General features: G+C 44.6%; 1 protein-coding gene across 3 annotated transcripts in view; it reads right to left on the reverse strand.

Moving 5' to 3' along the window:
• Positions 1 to 13,856, reverse strand: part of TMC7 (transmembrane channel like 7) — a 149,289-nt gene that overhangs the window by 46,324 nt on the left and 89,109 nt on the right. For all 3 annotated transcript variants that reach the window (XM_077448950.1, XM_077448951.1, XM_077448952.1), the window contains exon 3: positions 5,609 to 5,757. In XM_077448950.1, coding sequence (XP_077305076.1) covers positions 5,609 to 5,757 — 149 coding nt within the window. The remainder of the gene's footprint in view (positions 1 to 5,608; positions 5,758 to 13,856) is intronic.

Here is a 13,856-nt window from a genome sequence, read left to right on the forward strand (position 1 = left end):
CGAGGGGAAGAACTTCACCAGTGAGAGTGGGGTGGAAGCAATGGGAAAGGAAAGAGATTCTGGTGGTAGGGGACTCTACTCTTAGAAGGACACAGAGGCCAATCTGTAACAAAAACCTGAAGCATGGAACTGTATGTTGTCTACCGGGTGCTCGGGTTCGGCACATCACGAATCTGGTGGACAGATTACTGGGAGGGGCTGGGGAAGACCCAGCTGTCATGGTGCATGCTGGCACCTAGGGCCGAAACAACTAATCGATTATGAAATTAATCTATTATTTTCATAATAGATTAATCGGCCACTAACATAATGGGGTTAAAAAAAAAAACTAAAATTAGCCCTTTATAGTACAAAAAGAGCAAATCGCTACTTGTAAATATTACTTTCACTGTCCCATATTAAAAAATGAACCCCTTACAGTAGTGATTATTTTCTCTTTTTGTACTAATTTTAGTTTTTTTAACCCCATTATGTTACTAAACATCTCAGGCCTGGGTCACATCTCTGTTTTTTGGTGCTTTTTGCAGAAACACACTACAGTTCATTTACTTGGTTTCCTATGGGACACGGTCACATCCATGATTTTTTTCAGCTGCTGCGTATTTGGAAAAGACAAGGACTTTTTTTTTTTTTTTAACAGTGCTATTTTGTTTTTTTGGTTCAATATACTTCAGTGGAGAAGCTGCAGAAAAGCATGTAATAATGCGTTTTTGGGTCAATTTGTGTTTTTTAATCTGCCCAACAACAAAGGTTATTAACCGATTAATCGAAACAATAATCGGCCAACTAATCGATTATGAAAATAATCGTTAGTTGCAGCCCTACTGGCACCAATGACAAAGTCAGAGGCAGATGGAGTTTCCTAAAGAACGCTTTTAGGGACTTGGGAGCTAAATTGAGGAAAAGGACCTCCAAGGTAGTAAATACTACTGGTACATCAAGCCACACCAGAAAGGCAGAGGGAGATTAGGGAAGTAAACAAGTGGCTGAAGAGCTGGTGTAGTAAGGAGGGGTTTGGGTTCCTGGAGGACTGGGTCAACTTCTCAGTCGATAACCAGTACTATAGAAGGGATGGACTGCACCTAAATGAGGAGAGTACAGACCAGCTGGAAATGAAGATGGCCAAAAAGTTTGAAACTAGGTGGTTGGGGGAGGGTCCAGAGGTAGAGATAGTCAGCGCGGAACATATTCCAGAGGGCAGTATTGAGGGAATTAGTGGTAGGTTGACCAAAGCACATAAACCCAAAGTAAGTATAGTAGCAAGTCCTAGTTGCAATCTTGGAACACCCAATAAGAGGATAATATGGGACCGGTCTAAACTACGTGGCATGTTCAACAATGCCAGGAGCCTGGCGGACAAAATGGGTTAACTAGAGATACTGTTGTACGAGAAGGATTTGGATATTTGGGAATTTCAGAGACCTGGTTCAACAGCTCTCATGATTGGCTGGCAAACATTCAAGGGTATACCCTATATCGCATGGATATAGAGGGTAAAAAAGGGGGAAGGGTATACCTATATATCAAGAATAATGTACAAGTGAATGTGAGAGATGACATCACTAAGAGAGCCAAGGAGGAGGTGGAATCCTTATGGGTTGAGTGCCAAAGGGATGAAGCCAATGGGAAAATAATACTGAGAGTATGCTATAGGCCCCCTAACATGGGTGAGGAAGGGGAGACAGATCTCCTATCACAATTTGGATTAGCAGCAAGGATAGGAAGTGTTATCATAATGGGGGATTTTAATTATCCAGTGGGCGGAGGGAACCACACATTCATCTAAGGCTCGCTATTTTCTAAATGTCTTGCAGGACAATATTATGGGTCAGATAGCAGACGCACAAACTAGAAATAAAGCGTTACTGGATCTACTGATTACCAACAATACAGACCTGATCACGGATGTGGAAATATGGGGCAATTTAGGTAACAGCGATCAAAGGTCAATTGGCTTCAGTATAAAATCACACAAATAGGATACATAAGGGGAATTTAAAGACACCGAATTTCAAAAGAGCCAACTTTCCTAAACTACAAACCTTGCTAAAAAGCATGAATTGGGGTAAAATCTTGGGAACAAAAAACATGGAGTAGCGATGGGTTTGCTTTAAGATCATATTAAATAAGGGCATTAGCCAATGCATCCCATTGGGTAATACATTTAAAAGAGAGAACAAAAGTCCTGGATGGCTTATCTCAAATGTAAAAATGCATATAAAAGCAAAGGAGAAGGCCTTCAAAAAATACAAGGTTGAGGGATCATCATCAGCATTCAAACTTTATAAAGAATGCATCAAGAAATGTTAAGCTCCATACACTCTATCAGTTTTTCTGCTGAGTTTTTCCTTCAGGTTTACCAAAACCATGTAATGCAAGGGCCTGCCTGATTGCATACAAATTGAAACTCCTAAGGTTTGACCTCATATTATATGATTTTGGTAAATCTGAAGGAAAAACTGATAGTGTGTATGGGGCTTATGGCAGCAATAAGGACGGCTAAGACAGAACATGAAAGACATAGCGGAAGAGAGCAAAAAAAATCCCAAGAAATTAAAGTAAAAAAGGGAGGACAGACAATATTGGCCCCATAAAGAATGAGAAAGGGCATCTGGTTACAAAGGATGGGGAGATGGCAAAGGTATTAAATTTATTCTTCTCTTCAGTCTTCACGAGGGGCTTCAGTAACCAAAACTGCAATGTTTATCCTCATGACACCTCACAGGAAGCACCTCCATGGTTAGCAGAGGACAGAATTAAAATTAGACTTGGGAAACTTAACATTAATAAATCACCGGTACCAGATGGCTTGCACCCAAGGGGACTTGGGGAACTCAGTCAAGTAATTGCCAGACCACTGTTCCTAATTTTTACTGACAGTTTACTGACTGGAATTGTACCAGCTGATTGGAGAAAAGCCAATGTAGCACCAATATTTAAAAAGGGCCCAAAATACATCCCTGGGAATTACAGACCAGTTAGCCTAACATCGATGGTATGTAAACTTATGGAGGGGATGATAAAGGACTATATACAAGATTTTAGTAATGAGAATTTTGAGGAAAATTTGGAATTTAATCCATTTTGGAATAAGGCGGCAACATACCTCTTCTTTATACGAAACCTTTCATCTTGGGAAGAACCACTGAATTAGTGTCAGAACCTCTAATGCCGCATACACACGATCAAACTATCCACCGGACAATCCTCCCGTGTGTGGGCTCCGGCGGACTTTTTTTCCCCAAAAGTCCGGCGGACTTAGAAAGTAGTTTTGACTCAAAAACTGTCCGCCGGACTCGGCTGTGAGTGTGCTAGTCCGCCGTACTTTTGAAATGAACGGACTTTCCCACACACAAAGGAAAGTCCGTTAATTTTGAACGCGGCTCCAGGTAACCGGGACTAGAGAAAGAAGTCAATGTCGCCGCCTACGGCGGTGAGATTGACACGTCGCTGGCCCCGTCACCTGGTATGGGCTTAAAGGGGAAGCCCTACGCCAAAATAAAGGCGTAGGGTCCCCCCCAAAGTCCATATCAGACACTTATCCGAGCACGCAGCCCGGCCGCTCAGGAAAGGGGGTGGGGACGAGCGAGCGCCCCCCCCTCCTGAGCTGTACCAGGCCGCGTGCCCTCAACATGGGGGGAGCTTTGAGGAAAGGGGGCAGCGCGGCCCCCCACCCCAAAGCACCTTGTCCCCATGTTGATGAGGGCAAGGGCCTTTTCCTGACAACCCTGGCCGTTGGTTGTCGGGGTCTGCGGGCGGGGGGCTTATCGGAATCCAGGAGTCCCCATTTATAAGGGGGCCCCCCAGATACCAGCCCCCCACCCTATGTGAATGAGTATGGGGTACAATGTACCCCTACCCATTCACCTATGAAAAAAATGTAAATAAAACACAACACACAAGGGTTAAAAATAATTTATTGCACAGCTCCGGGGGTCTTCTCGCCGGACTCCTCCGCTATCTTCTGCTAGCTCTTTTACTAGCGGGGGAGGCTGGCTTTCTTCTTCGTCGCCGCCCAGGGGTCTTCTCCCGACTTCAGGGGTCTTGTCCCCCTCTCCGGTTCTTCTTGCCGCGCCTTCTTCCAGCTCTTTTACAAGCAGTGGCCCAGTCTTCTATCGCCGCCGCCTTCTCTTCTTCTTCTTGTTCTTCTTCTTCCTTGAGATGTTGACTTGTCGATCTCTCTGGCCGCAATGACAGGGATGGGGTGTGCGGCGACTTATATAGGGACATCGCCGAGTTGTGTGCTCAGATAAGGGTCTTATATGGACCTTGGGGGGGGGGGACCCCCAGGCCGTTTTTTTGGCGTAGGGCTTCCCCTTTAAGTCCATGTCAGGTGACGGGACCAGCAACGTGTCAGTCTTGACATTGACCTCCTGCGCTAGTCTCGTCTACCTGGAGCCGCGTTCAAAATGAACGGACTTTTCTCCGTGTGTGCGCAAGTCCGTTAATTTCAAAAGTACGGCGGACTAGTCCGCTGGAAAAGTCCAGTCGTGTGTGGGCAGGTCCGCTCGTTCGGAAAGACCAGCGGACTATCCAGCGGTTTGTCCGCCAGACTAAGTCCACCTGATAGTCTGATCGTGTGTACGCGGCATAAGGGACACTTATTTTTTGACGGAAAATACACTATGCTCAATTGGTGTTTTCAACATGCTATGACTCTCCACCCTCACAGTCACTTCTGGTTTTTCATAAAAAAAAAAAAAATAACATACCCCAGTGAAGGATAACCCAGAAATTCAGATACCAGATCTTATGCCTGCATACTACACCCCAGATCAGATAGATTTCATTGCCTTTTATTGAAAATATACTCCCTTCATACCGAAGCCTCAGGGATGAACGTTTGATCACCTAACAAGCTTTTTCAACTTAAAATGAACCTTTAAATATATGACTTATTTGTGGTAAACGATATATGTATGACTGGACGGCTACATCACTAGAATGTTATATCCAATTACAAAAGATAAATGTAAAGAGCATCCTAATAAAACTAGTGTATTAAGCCATGGCAACCAATCAGAATTCATTCTACTAAAGCCAGACCAATACAAGATGGATACTGTTTGCTATGCACTTAAAAGACACTTGCCTTGCCTGTGGAGGACAAAGTGACAGTGTCTTTGGACAGAGCTCCAAACCCATTATACTCAAGATTACCAGTCACCAGACCAAGTAACATGACCATGGGAGTAGCATCACTGCTCATTGTAATGCAGGCTAGAAGGAGTAAGGTGTGGCAATAAATTGCTGGTAATGTGAACAAACAGTGATATTAGCAAAGGGCTTATTTGTGATATCTATACTAATTATGGTTATGAGTTTTTGCTTTAGATCACAGAGAAATATGCCTCCTAAACGAGATACATAATGCAGTCCTGAAACCAAAATTCTTCTCGTTTTTGTAGGCAAGCTCAAGTAAACAGAAAACTTCCTTTAATGCCTAACTCCAGCAAAAACCTTTTTTTTTTTTTGGTCGAGAGGAAAGCCATTCTATTGTAGTCTGAGTCTCCACTGGGGAGTTTACCCCTCGCTATCTAGAACCAAAATAACGGGGTCTGGATGAAGTTGGTATGAAGCTGGACTTTAAAAAGGTACTAATCCTTACCCTCAATACTGTGAATGTTACTCCTCCAGAGCTGGAGATTAGACACTAAAGCAGTAGTATCATCTCTGAATTTCCGATACACACTTCTGCTGTTGCCTTTTAATTGACTCCATCCTGTGGTATTCTGGAAACGGGTTGTCTGGATTTGCCTAAAAGACAGTAAGGTAGATTAAGCACACAATCACGACTACAATGGAACTTAATGTGAAGCTCTGGTCACCGTGCTATATACATGCAAGTATTTAAATATTGAGAACAACCACTCAAAACAGCTTTAGAACAAGTCCTAGCTGATCTATTTTTGTATGTGCAGGTACTGTGAGACAATGCATGCTCAAATTTACCAGCAGACATCATAAAGCCGCTCCATACTTGATCAAGGCAAAATGGTGCCCAAGGTAGCAGCTTTGGCCCTTCCACCACTTTTATTAAATCTAATTAGGCACAGAGAAACAGCCCCATTTGCATAGTCTGTACTGGCATTTCATGCCCCATCAGACACTAACAGCTTACAAAACCAATTTTTATCCAACAGTTGCTCTTTTTTCTGGTGCAGTCACTACAAAACCCCTAGTGCCTCCAGGTATGGGTTGGCAGTGGCACATGACCACCTCCAGTGATGCAGTGCTTGTTTGAGGGGAAAATCATTACACTTGAGCACCATTACATGACAGAGGGGTAATGTCACCACTTTTTGAGCTCCAACACTAGTTTGGTAGCAACTGTAAACTAGGAAGGAGCAGTGGTGGAGTGCCAGAGAGGTGCGTATAAAGTGGTTAAGAGGTGGGTTTTAAAACACAGACACCATCACTTTGCCTTGAATGTTACATAGACAAATCTATTTTAAACCAATAGAAAAAAAAAAATAGAAAACCTCCATGTACTGAACCCTATACCCACAGTTGATCTAGAACAGGGGTACTGAATTAAATTCATGGCGGTTTTAATCTAGCAGAGGTCCAAGTCTTATGCTTGTATCTTATGTTTCACAACACAGCCCCGGCCCCTTACATTACAGTTTCCCATTTTACATCAGCATCATCAGTCCTTCCCGTTACATCACAGACCCCCCCACCCCCCCTCTTTACATCACAGTGACCCATTTTACATCACAGAACCCCCTTTACAATACAGACCCCCATTTACACTACAGTGCCACCCTTTACATCATAGCCCCACTCCTTGTTTCCCAGTGCCCTTTCACATACCCCCTCCTTGTATACCAGTGCCCTTCACAAACCACCCCTCCTTGTATACCAATTCCCTTTACAGACCCTCTTCCTAGCACCCTAGTACTCTTTTCTCTTTTGTTCATTGACGGACACAGCATCTTCATCTTGACCTTAGAGTTATATGGCCACCTGCAGGAGAGGAATAGGCAGAACATGTAAAAAGCAAAACTGCACAGTACCGCCCAGGGTTAAGTCCTACTGGCTATAACCCCTTGCACTGCATCCAGCAGATCAGTTTTTTTTCTGCCTAGTGTAGGAGAAGGACTTGGATCCTGGTGGGGACAATTGGTCCTGGGAATTTTTTTGTTTTTCTGCATTTTTGATTCCTGTGATCTACAATCAACAGCCGGGCTGGGTGACAGGCTGGATAATATAGATCCTGGTAGTCTCCCCAGCCTGATCGAGCATGAGCAGACCTTAGCTAGGCGCTGGGTTGGCTACGACATGCCCAGTCTGATCCAGGGGCGGCCAGTGAACTATATCCGGGCTACTGCTGTCCGTGTCACAGTGTGCTGTGGCCGACAGCCACCCCGTACTGCTCGGGTGATGGGTCTGTCCGTGGAATGTGTCCAGCAGTCTCTGCAGGAGGGGTAAGTATGGTTCCACCTGTCTCGGCTGGATAGAGCATCTGGGCATTCCCTGGAAGGTCGACTAGCCGGTCTCTCACTCTCCCTTTCTTCTCTCCCTGCCTTTCCCTCCTCCCCATGCTAAGGGCCGCTGTGTAACTGGGTATATGGGGGTGCGGTGCACGTACCTGGAGTGGCCGGGAGTCCTCCGGGGGGCCTCAGAGTCCTGGCAGGGGGCTGCGCTGCGTGTGGGTGGTCCGCTCATCCTTTTCCCTGTTTCTTGGGCCATGGTGGGGTGTTTTAGTGTGTATGTCATGTGGGGAGGCCGCTGCGCACAGCCAGTTTTTTCCCTTTCTGCCATTTTCTAGAAGACTGGCGGTCATTTTCCCGGCGCCCTCATATGTTTTTTATTGAGACGGCCATTTTCTAGTAGCCTCAGCTTGCTTTGCGTCTAGCGCTTGGTAACTGTTTCTTTCTCGAACAGCGCAAATTTTATATAGAACACCTCGTGGCTGACACAGGGGAGAGCGGGCGGTGGTAGAACAGCACAGTACCTGGGTCAGGGTGGTGAGTCCTGTGGGGGGGCCCTCAGTTTGGGGCAGCTAGGAGGGTGGGCATTTTGTGAGACTTGCCTTAGGTCCCTAAGTGGTGACAGGTGAGTGTGGGTCAGCATGACGTCAGAAGCTGGCACTTCTTCCCCAGACATCCCTGTCATGGCAACCGATTCCCCTGCACCTGCGGTGCCTATGGACGCTGTCGGCGGTCCTGGAGTCGTTGCCAGGGTGTGAGCGGCTTGTGGGCGCAAGAGGGGTAAAAAACACCCCATCCCCCCACCATCTTCTGGGGAAAGCTCCGATTCAGACTCAGGTCCCGCTGCGGCAAGTGGCCCCCGTTTCAGAGGATGCGGACTAGGACCGTTCAGAGACAGGGAGGATGCCTCCGTGTTCGGGTCAGCACAGGAAAAAGCGCTTGTAGGAGCACTTATCACAGCGCTGCGGGATACCCTAAAGATGGAGGATACGGCAGTGGCATCTACAGAGGTGTCGGTCCCTTTTGGGTCCCACAAGCCAGTCCGCACGCCTAAGGCGTTTCCTTACCTAGCTTATTTTGATACGTTTATTTACATGGAGTGGGGAAGCCCTCAGCGGGACTCTTCAGTCCCGAGACTCATGTCGGTGCGTTACCCCTTTGAGTAGAGTTTCCTGAAAAAACTGACATCTGCTCCGATTGTTGACTTCCTGGTATCCAGGTTAAATAAGGTAACCATGATTCCCGGTGGAGTTGAACTACCTGTGTCCACACCAAGCAAAAGTATTTCGAAGCACACAGTAGATCTTTCTGGAAGTCGCCTTCCTTGCTTTTAGCCATGTGGGAATGACACTTGGAGATCCCGCTGTCCCTCATGAAACATGCTGCCAGGGAACTAGCCAGAGGATAGCCGCCCGCAGACCTGGCACATTAGCCAATTCTCAATATGGCCACACATGCACGAATACACATACACGTATTGTAAAACACACATTCGCCATGGCAAAGATGTGCATGCAATGCACATCAGATCCTTTAAAAGGATCATTGTGGCACATGGACATTGCTGACTGGTCTTCATCTTTCTGGGCCTGGGTTTGCTGTTGTTTCTGATCACTTGTTACCGACCCGACTTGCCCTTGGATGCCTCTCGCCTCACTCTCTGACCTCAGATTGCCCAACTACAATTTGGTTACTGGATCTGCTGACTAGGTCTTCTGCTGTGCCCCATCTGCTGTGATCTACCTACTGTATCCAACCTGCTACACTTAAAATTGCAACACATTTCCTGCTGTTTGCAGCCTGCACCACCCTCAACTCTCTTGGGTCCTACTGTACACCTTATCTGGTATCCACCTGCAGAGAGATTTTCACACCACCTGTGGCAAAACCGGCAATCCCTGCTTCATTGGGCTTAGTTTTTCCCGTTATCACCCTCAGGGTCATCGAGCACTCAGTGGCAAGGAGAGCCCTTGGCATTTCGGCTTCAGGACCAGGTACGTGACATATGCTGCTAAAACCAATGACTAAGAATCAGGATGGATCAGGGGGTCCTGATACTGTGGGTGTTGCCTAATGCAATGAGAATCACCAATTTCTTTGCTTGCTCTGTTTTGTGGAGCAGTTGAGGCAGAATTGGCACTGGAGGAAAGACATATTTGCCTGAACTGGTATTATCTGGACCAGGGAATTATCAGAGCATCCGATGCAAGTGCTAGAGAATCCTTGGTCCTTGTGAAGTGATCATTCCTCTTGGTCCAAGCAGTGACAATTGAGATAAGTCACCTTCCAGTTGTCCACTACTGGGACATAAACAGCAAAGATCACTGAAATTTTTTTTTTCCATCCACGATCGGGCTTGTGTCTTTAATCCCTGGTTCACACCAGTGTGGCTCTGAAAACACGCTTCTTTAGCGAGATTTCAAAGCTGCTAATAAGAGCAACTGAAATCGCACAGAAATAATGCAGGAACCTTTTTCAAAGTTACTGTGATGTTGAGTGGACTCTCTCACCCCTCATAAATTATAACACTGCCAGCTACCAATAAAATACACCCCCCTGTGCTTCCAAATCTCATCCAAATATAAATATCAGCACAAGCTTAAAACTACACAGAATTACAAATATGTAATTTCATAATTCCATTAAAAATTCAGAACAAGTACAAGTGAATGAAGTCTATTCATATTGTGATAAATGTAAAAGTCCATAATAATAAACCAAAGTCCATAATAGTATTAAAAAAAAAAAAATCTGTTTTACAATCCACCAAATTCTTCCACCATATGCTCAGTGCTGATCTCGAAAAGGCTCACCACAATTTCTTGACCTCTAATGAAAAATGTCAATCATATGGCACTTTCCCTTAACCACCTCAATACAGTGCACTTACACCCCCTTCCTGACCAGACCAATTTTCAGCTTTCGGCGCTCTCACAGTTTGAATGACAATTACTCAGTCATGCAACACTGTACCTATATGAAACTTGCGTCCTTTTTTCCACACAAATAGAGCTTTCTTTTAGTGGTATTTAATCACTAGTGGGTTTTTTATTTTTTGTGCTATAAATAAAATAAAACGTAAATTTGGTGAAAAAAAAAATGCCTTTTTCTTTGTTTCTGTCATAAATTTTTGCTAATTAGTAATTTTTCTTCATAGATTTTTGCCAAAATGTATACTGCTACATATCTTTGGTAAAAATAACCCAGATTAGTGTATATTATTTGGTCTTTGTGAAAGTTATAGAGTCTACAAACTATGGTGCCAATCACTGAAAATTGATCACATCTGATCAGGCCTTCAGTACATCAGGTGTACCTCATTTCTTGAGACACTGACAAGTCAGGAAAGTACAAATACCCCCCAAATGACCCCTTTTTACAAAAGTAGACATTCCAAGGTATTAAGTAAGTAGCATGATGAGTTTTTTTAAGTTGTAATTTTTTCCCACAATTCTTTGGAAAATGAAGATTTTTTTTTTTATTAATTTTTTTTACAAAATTGTCATATTATAAGGTTATTTGTCACACACAGCATATGCATACAACAAATTACACCCCAAAATACATTCTGCTACTCTTCCCGAGTACGGCGATACCACATGTGTGAGACTTTTACACAGCCTGGCCACATGCAGAGCACCAACATTGATGTAGTACCTTCAGACGTTCAACGAGCAAAAATGACGCATCTCATTTCTCAACCACCTATTACAATTTTGAAGGCCCTGGAGTACCAGCACAATGGAATTTCCCATAAAATGACCCCATTTTGGAAAGCAAACACCCCAACGTATAATCTGTGAGGCATAATGAGTCTTTTGAATGGTTAATTTTTTTCCTGAGGTTTTTGGAATATGTGGAAAAAAATGAAAACGCATTTTTTTTTTTTTTTTTTTTTTTTACACAAAGTTGTCAATTTATAAGATATTTCTAACACATAGCATGTATATAGCAAAAATTACACCCCAAAACACATTCTGCTGCTCCTCCCGAGTATGGCGATACCACATGTGTAGAACTTTTACACAGCCTGGTCACATAGAGAGGCCGAACATTAAACTAGTACATGGGTCTTCAAACTATGGCCTTCCAGTTGTTCAGGAACTACAATTCCCATCATGCCTAGTCATGGCTGTGAATGTCAGAGTTTTACAATGCCTCATGGGATGTGTAGTTTCGCAACAGCTGGAGGGCCGTAGTTTGAGGATCCCTGAACTAGTACGTTCAGGCCTTCTAGGAGCATAAATGACACATCTCATTTCATTCCTACCTATCACACTTTTGAAGGTCCTGGACCACCAGGAAAGTGAAATTACCCACAAAATGACCCCATTTTGGAAAGCAAACACCCCAACGTATATTCTATGAGACATGGGCTGCAAATAGGTACTCGGGTACTCTGATGGCCTGGTGACAGGTACTCGGGTACTCTGATGGCCTGGTGACAGGTACCCGGGTACTCGGATGGGCCGTGGCAGGTACTCGGGTACCCTGATGGGCCGTGGCAGGTACTCGGGTACCCTGATGGGCCGTGGCAGGTACTCGGGTACCCTGATGGGCCGTGGCAGGTACTCGGGTACCCTGATGGGCCGTGGCAGGTACTCGGGTACCCTGATGGGCCGTGGCAGGTACTCGGGTACCCTGATGGGCCGTGGCAGGTACTCTGATGGACTGTGATTGACAGTAGAGGTCGACCGATATATCGGCCGGCCGATATATCGGCCGATATTTGCCGTTTTTTAAATAATCGGCATCGGCCGATTTGTGCTGATAAAAAGCCGATTTAGAACTACAGCGGGACTTTGAAATGACTTCTGTATAGAATGGTCTAAGTTGACTGAGTCGTCATAGCAACCCTTTCCTCCACTCTGGGCAGGCTGCCAAGAAAAGAACAGAAAGATACAATGTTTGCACTTGAATGAATGAAGTCATCTCTGTGTGTAGAAGTTCTCAGTTTAACCATTTAAAGACTAAATCTTTTCTGACACTTGTTGCTTACAAGTAAAAAATCCTGTATTTTCTGCCAGAAAATCACTTAGACCCCCCCAAAAAGGATATATATTTTTTTAGCAGAGATCCTAGGGAATAAAATAGCGGTTGTTGCAATATTTTATGTCACACGGCATTTGCACAGAGGTCTTTCAAATGCATTTTTTTGGGAAAAAAATACACCAGTTAAAAAATAAAAATAAAATAAAAACAGTAAAGTTAGCCCATTTTTTTTTTTGTCCAAAAGTTTTGACTACCTGTTTTTATTTAATATATATATATATATATATATATATATTTTTTTTTTTTTTTTTTTTTTTTTTTTTATCTAAATCATACATACAAGTAAACTGATTGGAGGTTTGTTTTGTTTAATAAATGTTTAAGTGTAAGAAATTTTCTGTATCACGTATGAAGGCCGCTTTCACACTGGAGCGGACAGGCGTTGATGGTAAAACGCAAGTTTTAGCGGCTCTTTACCATAATTTTAGCGGTGCTATTTGGCTGCTAGTGGGGCACATATAACCCAGCTAGCGGCCAAGGAAGAGGTTAAATGCGCCCATGAAGCACCGCTGCCAAATCGCATTGCATGCGCTTCGGCAGTGGTGCCCATTCATATCAATGGGCAGGAGTGGTGGAGGAGCGGTATACACCACTCCAAACGTGCTGCTTGCAGGACTTTTTTTTAAGATCCTGCCAGTGCATCGCCTCAGTGTGAAAGCACTCTGTCTTTCACACAGACTGCAGGGGAGCCATTTTACAGGCACTTTACAGGCGCTATTTTTAGCCCAAAAGCGCCTTAAAACGCCCCAGTGGGAAAGGTGTGTTAGATCAAGGGGGATTAAAAATAAATAAATAAATAAAATAAAATCGGCCTAACATATCGGCCCAAAAAAATCGGCATCATATATCGGCTATCGGCCGCCATGATTTCTAAATATCGGCATCGGCATCGGCCAGAGAAAAACCCATATCGGTCGACCTCTAATTGACAGGTACTATGAGGGGTGGTGACAGGTCCTCTTTATTGGGGGGGGGCAATCAGTATGATTGGTGTACACTATAGGCGGTAACGAGATGTTACCGCAATCTCCTCCTCACACACGATTGGTGTGTGAGGAGAAGAACCCCGGTAACCTCTCGTTACCGCAGTTTTCTTACATTTTAGTGATCGGCTGTGAAAGGATCACAGCCGATCACATGGGTAAACAGCCGGCCAATGGCCGTTTACCAGCGTCAGTGACGAGCAGTGTTCCCCGGAAACACGCCGCCACCGACGTGCACGAGCAGCGCGATCGCGCGCATGCGCCGTGCACAGTGGGGGTGTGACCATCTGTGATCGGCCGTGACTTCATCATGGCCGATCACGTGGTAAACAGCCATAATCCAAAACTCTAAATTTTATATAAACCACCCAACTCAGTTATACAG

The sequence above is a fragment of the Lithobates pipiens genome, unplaced genomic scaffold (genome assembly GCF_037356315.1).
Source record: "Lithobates pipiens isolate NorthernLeopardFrog02 unplaced genomic scaffold, aLitPip1_a1.2 Scaffold_22, whole genome shotgun sequence".
Lineage (NCBI taxonomy): Eukaryota > Metazoa > Chordata > Amphibia > Anura > Ranidae > Lithobates > Lithobates pipiens.